General features: G+C 38.2%; 2 protein-coding genes and 1 pseudogene across 2 annotated transcripts; 1 reads left to right on the forward strand and 2 right to left on the reverse strand.

The window, feature by feature from the left end:
• Window positions 1–312: 312 nt before the first annotated feature.
• On the reverse strand, window positions 313–2,756 carry LOC147928558 (uncharacterized; annotated as a pseudogene).
• Window positions 2,757–4,964: 2,208 nt separating this feature from the next.
• LOC104742107 (protein EARLY STARVATION 1, chloroplastic) lies at window positions 4,965–8,324 on the forward strand. The gene is made up of 11 exons (XM_087483563.1): window positions 4,965–5,560; window positions 5,809–5,900; window positions 6,012–6,205; window positions 6,480–6,519; window positions 6,807–6,888; window positions 6,994–7,071; window positions 7,158–7,283; window positions 7,442–7,563; window positions 7,660–7,699; window positions 7,888–7,962; window positions 8,045–8,324. The coding sequence occupies exons 1-11, from the start codon at window positions 5,265–5,267 to the stop codon at window positions 8,199–8,201; spliced, it is 1,302 nt and encodes a 433-aa protein (XP_087339689.1). The 5' UTR covers window positions 4,965–5,264; the 3' UTR covers window positions 8,202–8,324.
• A 150-nt stretch (window positions 8,325–8,474) lies between these two features.
• On the reverse strand, window positions 8,475–13,267 carry LOC104743833 (uncharacterized). Its single transcript, XM_087483562.1, has 20 exons — window positions 13,022–13,267; window positions 12,787–12,941; window positions 12,566–12,697; window positions 12,400–12,450; window positions 12,175–12,315; window positions 11,961–12,083; window positions 11,779–11,856; window positions 11,592–11,684; window positions 11,384–11,506; window positions 11,047–11,130; window positions 10,849–10,947; window positions 10,524–10,715; window positions 10,350–10,425; window positions 10,066–10,169; window positions 9,728–9,987; window positions 9,566–9,652; window positions 9,248–9,478; window positions 9,035–9,113; window positions 8,880–8,943; window positions 8,475–8,799 (listed from the first exon to the last, which is right to left on the reverse strand). Exons 1-20 carry the CDS (start codon window positions 13,110–13,112, stop codon window positions 8,684–8,686), a joined length of 2,379 nt encoding a protein of 792 aa, XP_087339688.1. The 5' UTR covers window positions 13,113–13,267; the 3' UTR covers window positions 8,475–8,683.
• Window positions 13,268–13,944: the final 677 nt, after the last annotated feature.

The raw sequence follows: 13,944 nt of genomic DNA on the forward strand, positions 1-13,944 counted from the left end.
ACAAAGTTTCATAAACGCGCAAAATGAATTAAAGGACAACATTATAGGCGGTATGTTGTCCACCAAGAAAAACATACATCTAGAGGACAAAGTACACATAAACGGAAGATAATATAGATGACAAATACCGTACGCGGCATATGTTGTCTACTACCGTAGACAATATATTACCCAGACCCAAAAATAGTGGGTTCCTTTTGATAATCCATTTCTAATTTCCAAAAAAACGCAGAAACGATAAGAACTACTATTATATCAACACAGAGCATGTCTTCCTGTTGTGCCCACGTCCAAAGCATCTTCCACACTTGGTCACCCTTTTTTCTGTTTTAATGTACACACACATTTAAATGTTACTAAATTTCCACATGAATCATTAATGTGAAATTGTGATGTATAATTATGTATACTTACGTGATGCACTTCTCCCTTCGAAGGAATACGAACTTTCCTTGGCCTGCCACCACCCCGAGCTGTTCGCGGTGGATTAACATCACCATCTGCCACCTCCGCTGGATTGTCTTCATCTTTCTCATTTGGGATCGGCATAATGAGGCCTTCATACTTTTTCATCCATGCTCTAACAAAGTAGCACTCATCAACAAGTGAGTATTCGTCCACCTGCCTTACACGACATACAGACAAAGCATGACAACATGGAATTTTGAGAACATCAAAAACCCTACATGTGCATGTTTTTCTCTCCAAATCAACAGTGAAAACACAACCATGCCCATCGTTAACTTGGTAAATCCAGTTACTAACTGATAACACACCACAATCTTTTGACTCTTTGAGATGGTCTATTAACAAATCCTCTATTTCGAGAGTACACTTACTATTTGTTTTGCCGGCTAATGTCCTCCTACACCAAAACCACCTCATCAGCATCGCCCTAATGAATTCAACCATTCACACAATCGGATATTCAACAGCCTTTTTCATTGCTGCGTTGAGTGACTCTGAAATGTTGCTACTCATTATATTGTACCTATTTCCGGGGAAGTGTGAAAGTGTCCAATGAGGAAAACCTATTTCCGTCAGATAATCCGCACACCTTTGATCACGAAGCTCTATTTCTCTCTACCAATACCTAGAATCCCCAATGGTATAGGCTCGTGCAGCTTTAGAAACTGTTCCAGCTAGACCTTCGCAACCAAAGTTATGTTTCACGTTCCTAAATAGATGGACAGTACAGGTTGCATGGTGCGCAAGTGGGTAAACTCTAAACCTTCGCAAGAGCAGAGCAAAATAGCCGCATGTCTGTCAGAAACAAATACAAGGTCTTCCTCGTCAGGGACAAACTTTTGTAGATTCCTAAAAAACCATGCCCAACCAGCATCATTCACTTTTTCAACTACACCAAATCCAAGAGGATAAATCTACATATTTCTGTCTTGTCCACTAGCTGCAACGAAACACCCTTTATACTTTCCTTTCATTGTAGTGCCATCTATCACTATAACCTTTCGCAAGTACTTATAGCCGGCGATGGAAGCCCCAAAAGCAAAGAAGAGATAATTGAACAATGTTTTACCCGTTTTCTTCTCAACGGTTGTGTGCATGTTGCTTATTGTTCCCGGATTGGTTTTCTTCACCAAATGGAAATAAGTTGCCAAAAAACGATAATTGTCTTCCTCATTCCCACATGCAGCCTCAATAGCCAGTTCCTTCGCGTTCCATGCTTTCATGTAAGTAATAGTCACGTTTAGCTCTTCCAAAACCATACTAGGCAAATCACAAGCCCTAGGCCCTTTCTTCCCGTTGGCAAATTTAGACTTCAATAACTCGGCTCGTATCTGAGCTGAGGCCTTCTCACCATATCTAGACCTGCATGAAACATCACGGTTGCGTTTCAACGTAACAGTTTTTATTTCCAAATTTTCAGAATTTGGATGTGTAGTAGCATAGATCCGCCAACCACACTTCTTATCTACGCAAGTAGCAATGACTCTCCCTTTGTCAGACTTCCAAATTCTGAATGTGAAAAGCCTTTTCAAAGCATAAACAGACAAAGCCTTCCGTAGTTCCATCTTATTAGCAAATACACGGCCAACATAAATTGAATCAGTTCCTCTTTTCAGGTCCATATTCCTCTCTATGCTTGGTGCACCGCGCATATTATCATGGAATGGTGGTGCATCTGCCAACAATAATCGGTCTTCCCCATCTATCACACCTGCCCGTACCATGAAATCGGAGTCCTCATTGACACCTAAATTCGCGACGACTGCATCATCACTAACTGGTAGATCATCCCTTAATGGTGCCACTGGTAAATCATCATTTAATGGTACAACTGTAATAGCAGCACCAAGGCCTTCATTAACAAGTTCGCTGACCCTATTTCCACTATCCGTATTCCACCCTCCCACACTTTTGTAAGGATCCCAATCTAATGGATAATCATTGTTAATTCTATCTGTCCACTCATCGAAATCATAATCTTCCTCTTCATCTTCCTTTTTACTCAGATCATGTTCAGCTAACAAGGCTTCTTGCGAATTGTGACCAATGGAGGACATGTTTTTCTCAACAATATGTGAATTGGTCGACTTCTGAGAATTATCCAAATTGATCTCCTTAACTATCGTGGAAGTCTCGTCTACCACACTCCGAGTATTGTTGTCCATCATAGACGATTCTGGTAAATTGGTCTGTTTATGAGAATTATTCGAGCAGATCTCCTTCACTATCGTCAACGTCTCGTCCACCACACTCGGAGTGTTGTTGTCCATCATAGACGAGTCAACCATGTTGTCTACTGAAGTGAAATTATTTTTGTCCACCACACTTGACTCTGGTAGATTGTCCACCCCCTTTGACGACGACCTTTGTCAACTGAATTTAGTCCTCTTGGCCACCAACGCTTTCGTGGCTTTGTCCACCAATTCTTCCTTCTCTCTTGTCCTCTTCCGTTCCCTGTTGAGTTGTCCACTGTTTATCAGATTCACTTCTTTGTCCACTTTGTTTTTCTTCCATGTTTCCCTGTAAAAAGCATCGACTTCCTCAACATGGGCCACCAATACTTTATCATCCAGCCCTGAATCTTGGGACGGAAAACCGTATCACCCATCTGAACACACTCCCCTATATTTCCGTCTATCACATCGGTGACTGTGACGTCCAAGTTCCGGCCTCCATCTAAACACCGTCTATTTGTGAACTGGGCAAACTCCACGTCACTACTGATAGACAACGGTGGCATTTTGCCTGTCGAGAATATTGACCTGTCAGCTGGGTACCATGAGCTCATAACGACGGTGTTTATCTTTGGGTTAAGATGGAATAAATCTTCGATTGCAGATGTTAGCTCGCGGACACTTCACATTGTTTCAATTGAGACACACCTTGCCATCTCACCTTGGCAAGGTACAAATTTCCACTCCCCACTATCACAACACTTCCATTCACCGCGATAGACACACACCGTTTCTTCCATTTTTGCGTTCACAAACCTACAAACACAACAAAATTTGAATTTTTCTCCTTTTATATCTAGACCATAAAGCATTAATTGCTCAAAACTTGTTCTTAAAACAAAATTAACTCTCCAACCAACACCATTAATGGCGGACAGACATTACCTGTTAACGTTGTCTCCCGTTTTGTGTCTTAATTTTGTCCACCAACCTCACCTCGTTTCCTTTCTGCCCCACCACCGTAACAAAAACCAAATTTCAGATCTAAAAACAAATACAGATTTTGTCTCTCACATTCCAACAAACACCCCTATTGTCCACATTAAATGCCTGTCATGTCATATCTGCCAAAACGTACGACAAAGCACAAGACTTTCCCGCCATGTTTTTCTTCATTGTTGCGTTGAGGGCAAATTGGCCAATCGACACCATGCCACATTTCCGATTTTTGGCATTTTCTTATATGTTTGTAAAATGTGGCATTGCAGAAAAAAATTATTAAATAATGGTATTTTTGGCAAAATTCCCTTTTGAAAATCCCTCATATTATAATCATGATGGTATATATAGAGTCTTAGATAATTCAGATATACAAAATATATAAACAATCCAAACATGATATATGTCATAATCATGTTAAGAATCGATGCTTTGTTTACTCCTCAGAAGTATCGCATTGTACCAAAGCTACTTAGAACTATGACCTCTTCTCAAATATTTTCGAATCGTAAGTTCTCAACTTATTTCTACCTGAATCAACAGTCATCATATATTTCTCTATATACCTGGATTTAAACGATTTACGAACCAAATTCGATAGAAAACCACATAAATCAGGTTTGAAACCAATTTTAAGATGGTTTACCGTTCCAGCTTCTTAAATTACAAAATCGCATCTCAATTGTTCGGTCAAGCAGTTCTTAATATAAATATGTAAATTTTATGTATATATAATTTTATTTTCTTAATTAGTTGTTCCTATTACTTTTCAAAAATAATAATTCTTTTGACATAACTTGTTATTTTTTTAGATTTGTTATTCACTATTTCTTGATTAATAATGATATACATGTTTCATGAATTATTTTTTTTTGTTTATACATGTCAAAATCTAATTGAGAAAACACATATAATATAAGGTTAGTGTACAACGGAAATATATTAGTTTTGTCAATTTTTCTTTTTGATTTAGGAATTTTTTTTATAGATATAATGATGTAATTTTTATGTAAATTAAATGTTATTAGCTTAATTAGCTGTTTTGAAAAATAATAATTTTCTATATTATTATCTTAATAAACTTTTTTGAAAAAAAAATGAAAAATAATAATTTTTTGACACATGTCAACATCTCATCAGTATATTTGACATGTGTCACGATATAAATAAGATTAATGAAATTATTAAATATATTGATATACTGATTATACCAAAAAACTAAAAAGTATATTGATTTATCAAAGTATTAGTTTATTGTGTATTAATTTAATTAGATTATATTGTATTTAAAATCATATAGCAATTTCGACCAAAAAAGAAATCATACCCAAGATATATATATGGTTCCAATTTTGGATTCGAGTATTCTCGGTTAGGAATAGATCGCATCGGTCGGTATCAGATTGGTTATCCCGGATTGAATACCCTCCTTATATATAATCTCTCGCCTCGGGCTGTCTCTTCTCTACTGGACTGAAACTGAAACACTTTCTCACTCTCTCTCTCTCTCTCTCTCTCTCTCTTCTGAGCTCGCTCGCTTCCACGGATCGAGAGTTGTGCAAATTCGCATCCTAGGGTTTCTCATTTCTCAAGTTTGATACCCATGGCGAGTCTGTGAGCGCAATGGCGGCAAGCTCCGCAGTCTCTCTTCTAGACATCAAACTCGGACGATTCGGGGTTGGAACAAGAAGTAATCATGGATTGCGCCTAACGAAGTGGAAAAGGAAACTACTATGGTTCGATGGTGATCAAACCGGAGCTCCGATTCGAAGATTTAGCTGCGTTGCAGATATGCTCGCACCGATTCGTCGCTCTGGGGGCTGCGAGAAGTCTGAGGAACGGCGTTTCGATCAGAAGACGAGTGCCCACGGTGCCGGTATCAAAACTTCTTCATCTGCTGTGCCATTTGCCTCGCCAAAGTAAGTGTAAATGGACTTGATTTTCCCCAATTGAATTTGGTATCCTTGCTTTTGAAGATTCTTGTTTCAATTGAAGAAGGCTGTGTATATGATGATTAATGCTTCTGGCTTTGTTTTGTTCAGTATGTTCTTTATTCTTTTCTAGTAAGGCTGGCTTCTTAGGAAGTCTTTGATGTTGTTTATGTGAGTCTTTTTTTTTGTTTTCAAAGTGAAATGACGAGCTCCATAAATTGGTTTGGCTTTGGCAGATCTCGATTTTTGTCAAAGCAAGAAAAGTACTACCCTCGTTGTACTCCAAGGCTTACTGGCCCTCAGTCCCGTGATACTCCTCCTAAAAGAGGTTAATCTACTTCTTATATGGCTTTATCCGCTTTCCGAGTTATGTTGCTACTTTATATAGATGTCTTACCGTGACGGATACTTCTAACCATGTCATTTTTGATTATTGTAGACACCGGGATTGCTAATGAAAAGGATTGGGGGATCGATTTGTTGAATGAGAATGTCAATGAGTCTGGCACTAATGAAGATGGAAGTAGTTGGTTTAGAGAAAGTGGACAGGACCTGGGAGATAATGGGTACAGATGTAGATGGACAAGGATGGGTGGTCAATCTCATGATGGCTCTTCTGAGTGGACCGAAACGGTACAAAATCGTTACCCCTAGTGTTAAACTTGACAGACTCCCTTAGCTTTTCTTCTCATTGTGGCCATTGATATTTACCATTCCTTACTAGTGCTTGCCTTGTCAGAAAACCGACCGTATGAGTTTAATGAGAAGAAAGTTATAGATCTTAAAATACTAGGATTGAATTATTATTGTTCCCTCAGTCTAGTTATCTTGAGGTTATTCTTCGTAACCCCATGGAGTATCACCCCAGGTGGACGTGTTTAATCGGATTTATTGATATCCTTGACAGTGGTGGGAGAAAAGTGACTGGACTGGATACAAAGAATTAGGTATTGTATTCCTATCCTACTCTACTTTAAATTTATTCCGTTATTTTTGCTTTTCTGGAAAGATCATACCTGGTTTGATAGGTGGGAAAATTGGGATGTTTAAATGGTGTTGTTCCCGCATTGAAACTGGTGGAAGTTACCTTTATATTTAGTTTGTTTTGCTTCACTTCCTTTCCATTTCCCCTTTTTCACTGGAATTTTGGTACTTCATGATGATTTTTGAGTGTGTCAAGTTCTGTGTTTTCGTTTTTTCAAATTCTCACCCCAGTGGAGTGAACTTTTTGTAGGTGTGGAGAAATCTGGTAAAATTGCTGAGGGGGACTCTTGGTGGGAAACTTGGCAAGAAGTGCTTCATCAAGATGAGTGGAGGTCTTTGTTCTAGCATTTCCTTTACCAGTTTTAGCATCTATGCTAAAGTTTTTCACGTTGCTAGATTCTTACAGTCGTCTCATTGTGAAACTGGTTAAATTGCAGTAATCTAGCGAGGATAGAAAGGAGTGCACAAAAGCAAGCAAAATCAGGAACCGAAAATGCTGGTTGGTACGAGAAATGGTAGGTCAATGACAACACAAGTGCTTTTGTTTGAACATTAGGGAACATATGCTGCTAGACTAATAGTATCATTCACTGACAATCAGGTGGGAGAAGTACGATGCTAAAGGGTGGACAGAGAAAGGAGCACATAAATATGGTAGACTAAATGAGCAGTCATGGTGGGAAAAGTGGGGAGAACATTATGATGGAAGAGGATCTGTACTCAAATGGTTTTCACTTCTAACTACTCTGTTTTATTTACAAGTTCTAAACGTTTCGGTCACTGGTTAGTCTATAAGCTCCGAGTGATCCCCAGAAACGGGGATGGGAGTTACTTGAACATTGTTCTGTAAGAGATTTGAGATTTTGTTATTGGTGAACCATCCAGGACTGACAAATGGGCTGAGACAGAGTTGGGAACCAAATGGGGTGACAAGTGGGAAGAGAAATTTTTCAGTGGGATAGGTTCACGTCAGGGAGAGACATGGCATGTATCACCTAACAGCGACCGTGAGTTCCTTCTTCTTCTTCTTCTTCCTTGATTTCTCTCATCTCATTTGATACGTTTCTGATCCCATGTGACTCGATTATCTTACATGTTTGTAGGTTGGTCAAGAACGTGGGGAGAGGAACACTTTGGAAACGGGTAAGGAACTTTGATTACTGTCTCGGATGTTTGTGCCTTAGTGTATATATTTTACTAAATGAATCCACAACATGATTTCTTTCCCTTTGATGTAATATGAAAATGCAACTTTTTCAAATGTAACTGCAAATGCATATATGAGCAGTTGAAACAATAGAGGCCTAATATTATTATGTATGTGATTGCAGAAAAGTTCATAAGTACGGAAAGAGTACAACGGGAGAAAGCTGGGACATAGTGGTGGATGAAGAAACATACTATGAGTAAGAGAGAGAGCTTACATCTAAACATATTATCTAATTTTGTGGTTTATTAATCTATCTTTGGATCATGTTTTTGGTGAAGGGCTGAGCCACATTATGGGTGGGCAGATGTCGTAGGTGATTCAACACAGTTGCTCTCGATCCAACCCCGAGAGAGACCTCCAGGTGTCTACCCGAACCTCGAGTTTGGGCCATCTCCGCCTCCTGAGTCCGACCAACCCCCTGATAAACCACTATGACATCGCATCTGTTTGTTTAGCTTATTAGCATAATAGCCTTTTTGTCGTCATTTTTCGATAAATTTAGAATGTTGTGAATTATGAGATGATTCTAATCCATTTTATCCAACGTCCATAACTGAATCTCTCTTCCTCAAGTATTAGTCCTCTCTCGCACCCTTTAATTTCTATGTACAGAACACATGTCCACATAGGCTGAGTAATTAAAATATCTTAATACATAAGATGATTCACATCAACATGTATCGTATCAAAAATAAGTAAACTCATCTGTTTCTATCATAACAATTAAGCTTTGTAATGATTCAGCTTCAGCACAATATTCTAACTGTATTGAGAACAATGAGAAAGAAAATATGCATAATTTTATCACATACAGAGGACAAAACTGGAGGACTTCAACTAAACCACCTCCATAACCAAAAGTATGAATGAGATTCAGAGAAAATTAAACATCATCAGCACCATTCTATAAATTGAAATCAAAGAAGCTGCGGGTACAGACGTTCAGGCCACTTGGGATAAGCACGCTTGTATAAGTTCATGCACACTATGTCATGTTGCTGAACAACTCCATTAAATATGCATTTCATCGCCCCTACACAGTTCACATATTTTATGTAAAATTCTAAAAACAACACTCCGGCTTTTTTATCTCTCCTAATAATAATCCCTTACCATGAGTACCAACTGGCTCCTTCACGCGACCACGACGCCCGCATTTTGACCACACTTCTACAGGCTGACACACAAACATTGTTCCATCCGCTTTAGCTTAATGTACGAACAAATACATAAAAAGTTTCAATCAATCAATTCTACTTTTCCCTCACCTTGAACCATTTCACATCTTCTGGGTTGTGGAACATATATCTGACTGAAGCTTTCATTTTTGATACTCTCTGAGGATACCTGAACCAAACCATATTTTGAACAGCTTAGAATTACAGCAATTTTTTGATATCTCAGTTCTATGTCAGAACATTAGTATCTATGCAAACTAGCATATGTGATTGTACTTGGAAAGAAGAAGGTGATAACTTTACCCAGTTAATATTATCTTCTTTAAAATTATTTTGTTGGGTTCAATGCTTTTCAAGGAACCAAGGGCAGCAACGGCAGGAGCACCTGACCCTTCAGAAATTTTCAGAACTACCAAAGGAAGTGGTGGGAAAGATATTGGGCCGTATATAGAAGCCAACGAGAAACCCCCAGGATGCAAGAATCTCTCCATCTTGTGCTTGTCCGAGCTAAAATTGTCGGTTGAAAATACCGGCCTAGAAATTTCCCCCAAACCAATATTATTAAAGATTGCAAGCAAGAAAAGCTACTGCACCAGATAAAGCAGAGAAATAATTTGCTACCTTGCAATAAATTGACGAAATCCGACATGGAACACAAGCTCTTCTTTTGTTTTAAGAGGAGCTTCATAACCATCATACTTCTTTACGCTGCAAAGCATAGACAAAGGTGATGAGAAGATAGATGGCACCCAAGATCTCAACAAACAGATATCTAAAGATTACCTAAAATGCAGAACCGACATCTTGGATTCATGCTGCAAAAGCCCAAATCCTATAATGGGTTTCGTCGTGTTCACAAGCGAGGATAGTTTAGAGGCGGCAACAAGAGGCACTTCTTTAATATGCATCCGTACATATGACCCAGTTGGTACACAATCATCTCTGTCTTCTTCCATCTTCAGGGCTTGCTTGAGCACAAGCTTTTGAGTCCTGGCGACGTTATCAAAAGCAAAAATTCGGGCATAGTCCTGAGGTAAAGACTCCTGCATATGCCAACAAGAAAAAATTAGCAACAAGTTTAATAAAAATAATGAACTTCACATCAAGATCAGTGTTGTTACATTTGGATCCCACGTGGAGGTTCTGAAGGATTTGAGACCCCTGTACTTTGCAAAACGTCTTCTAGCAGGAACATCAATAGGAGTCTCTACTTCATCTGGAAATTCTGACAAAACATAACAGAAATTTTTTATTCACTTTGTGCAATCTCAATGAGCAAAATACAGAAGCGAAAAAATCAATAAGCACAAAAGAGATTCAGACACTCTACAAGGACTCATTTGAATATGAGCATATATCTAGAACTGATATAGCAAATAACTCCACAGAGGAAATAAACACCAACCCTCGTCCTCAGCATGTGCCTCTTTGATTTTCTTGATTTCCTCCTTAATTTGCTCCTCTGTCAAGTCTTCATCGTCCTGTTAATGAGCAGATTGGCTTAAAACTTTACCAAGATACTCAGATGATAATAAAAATACTGTTTCATAAGTCACAAAAGTAAGAGAATTATGTTTACCATCATTTCAGAGTCGTTCTGAGTTGCACTATCAAAATCGCGCACGTTCAGTGATTTTTCATCATCCTCAAAGTCTTGGTCATACCTTCGTTCTTGATTGGAATCCTCTCCTCTATCCAAGACCATACCGTTATCATTGGAATGGCCATCACCAGAATCCTCTTCATCTGTGTCATCCACAATCCAAGCAGCCTGCAAACCAAATCATAACAACCAACATAAGAGGGGCTTAAATTATATCATATCTTTTGGAGAAATTGCACCAGAGGGAAGAATAGTTAAAAAAGAGGGGTACGAATATCATGTTAAAAAATCATCCAGAAACCTGATATTCTGAAGTCCCTCGCGGCAAATTCCTCTTCTTTAGCTTCCCCTGTTTCTGATTTTTGTCAGCCTCAGCCATTTCTTCCTCTGTTGGCCATGTCTACGCAATGGAAGAATTACACAACAAGTGACTTTCCAGAACAGATAACAAGACAAGCCAGCTGCCCGCTTCTTTAGTAAGAGAACTAATCAGACTTACCTGTTCCCCTGCTAAAGGATCTGGAGTGTTTTCAACTATTAAAGGCTCTTGTTTTATGGGATCAGGAACCAGAGACTTCAATACCTGCTCAAATTAAACACAGGTACAAAAGAATAAACTGAGTTTACAGAGGGAAGGCCGTGAAGATAGCATCATGAAAGCACATTAACATCTTATTTCTCAACTGAGAAAGTAATCGTATCATGATTACAGAAACCATATAAGCTGTTTGTCTATAGCTTTGTTTGAAGGATGTTGTTCTAGCACTAAATTCAAAGTATCTTTTATAATATAATATAGAAGTTTGTCAATATGTCAGAGGAAATATCATATCTACCTCTTCATCATGTGAAGCATCCAACTCCATGGAATTCTGATTCTTCCTTTCATTCAAGGGAATTGGATCCTTCAGCACTTCAATTTTTGAGAATTGAAAATCGCCAACGCCAGAAACATGGACCTAATTTAATATAAATAAATAAAAAATTAATAAGGCATGATAGAGAGAGTAGAATGGCTTGATGAGAACAGAATGGCTTGATTACCAGCTGATTTACAGAAATTTTGCGAGCACGCAAGTAACCAGAGAGAAGTAGAGTGCACATTCCTGAGCTTTCATCATCCACCACCATCCCAACCTAAATGCACCATTGAAAGTTACAACTTCTTTTCTATGAAACCTTTTTCACATATTCAAAATAGATGTTATGAATATAAGCATAAGGCAAACACCTTCTGAGCCACAACATATGGTCGTTGACTTCGCCAGTGAGGTACAGAAAGCCTTTGTGCCTTGAATAACCACATAAACTGCAAACATTCCCAGAAATATGGATTTTCAACTAATTAAGGACATTAAAACTATTGAAAACAACTCAGTAAGATAATATAAGAAATCAGTCATGGAAATTTACCTTATGCAACTCATCTCTGGTATCTGCTGGATAAAACTTACAATCCTCAGGAAATTCAGAAGCAATTTGAGAGGCACATATCTTTTTCATCTCATTTTTCTTTTTCAAATCAATGGGTAAATCCTGCAATCATGCAAAACGACCATGAGAAGCTCAACGACAAGCAAAGTTTGAGAGCTGGTGGCTATGAAAATATAGAGCAGGAAGAACATACACGAATCAACACAGTGGTACTTGGTAGACCAATTGATCTAAGCACAGAAAGACACTGACTTCCGAAAGAATCTATGAAGTTAGATTTATTCTCTTCCCATGGAGAGCTTGCAGATGCTACAAAAGCCATCAAATCAGCAACCTATTACCAGTAAAAAAAACAGTAAGCACCTATGAAAAACTCTGCTCACAGAAAGAACAAACAAATCAGCAATAATGCACATGCCTTGGCCATTTCCATACTTGTCAAAAGATCCCCATAAGGCGCCTTTAACACCTGTGATACATATTCACAGCATTGATCACACAAGGAATTAGTCTTCAGCAGTCAATTCAATACATATAAACCAAACTTAGTATACCACCAACCATCAGAAATGGAATACACATACAGTTGCTCGTAGCTTATACTCAGAAGATGCAACTGTTGAAGAAGCAATTCCAGAACCATCAGAAGCTAGTAACTTTAAAACATCTTCACCAAGTGAATTCAATTCAACAGAAGCAGAGAGGGGAAACAAGACCTATCAGCATTAGAAAACACAAAACATAAGGGTTAATTCCAAACAAACACACGTAAAACCGACGGCAACAAAAAATGTAAAACACTCACGATAACACGAGGAGCACTGTTTAATCCCCCAGATGCTCTCTTCTCCTTCAAAACTGCAGCTCTTTTCTGATCTCGAAGCATCTTGCCACGCTGAACACGAGCAGCTCTAGCACCTTTAACATAGCTACTATCCGATTTCCCAATCCTGCCACCATCTGATTCCATAAAAACGGATCAATTTTGGGAGAGTTACTCAATCTCTGAAGATTAAAGGAGGCGTAAACGTTGAGGATACCTTGGAGTGAGGTTCTGTGGAGGTTGCGAGAAGATTTAGAGGAGAATCTAGTCTTGTGAGCTTTGTTAACTTGAACTCGAGAGCGTCCCATGGCTTCTTGCTGGATTTGGTGTGACTGTCTGCACAACGAGAGAGGAGTGCGGCTTTGAGGTTTAAAAGTTTAAACCCTAATGTCAATTTTTCAGTTTCTTTTCTTCCACGGGGTTTTGTGAAGAAGACGAAGGAATACTGATACGATCGTTGGTTAAAAGAAGATGGGCCTGATGGGCCTGTACATATTTATCACTTCTATTCACATATCTAGCCCATTACGTTTGATATATATAAGAAAGAAGAAACTCAATTGTCTAAGAAGAGCATCTCTAATAGTTCTTACCAATATTTATAATTTAAATTTTAGAAAACTTATTAGGAGTTCTTAATTTTTACCTTCTCAGATACTAGAGAATCTCATTAGGGGCTCTTAAAAATCAGATTTCTGTAAATTTATGTTTTAAGTGTTTTGGTTCTTAGAAACTTGATCAAATTTTGCAGATGGAGAAAAAGAAGATATGGAGAGCAGTCTTGGTTGTGGAGTTGATGTAAATAATGTTTTGTACTAGTTTATGTGATATATTGAAAAATATTTGTATATACATTTTTGGAGACATTTAGCAAATAAATTCAAGAGTTGGAACTTATTTACAAGCATGTCAATGGCATTAATTATTATGAAGCATGCTAAGAGATTAGATGTTTTGTTGATTTTTGACATTAATGATCTGGTTGTTTAATGCATGCTTTGATATGTAGTAGCTAGTGAGAGCTAGACCTAAGAAGTATCTTGGTTTGATTGTTATTGTCATGAGAATGGATTAACATGTATTAGAAGATCATTGTCTAGAGATAGTTCATTGTTGATTGAGGTTTGTTGGCCAATTTAG

The sequence above is a fragment of the Camelina sativa genome, chromosome 14, assembly GCF_030686135.1.
Source record: "Camelina sativa cultivar CO46 ecotype springtype chromosome 14, ASM3068613v1".
NCBI lineage: Eukaryota > Viridiplantae > Streptophyta > Magnoliopsida > Brassicales > Brassicaceae > Camelina > Camelina sativa.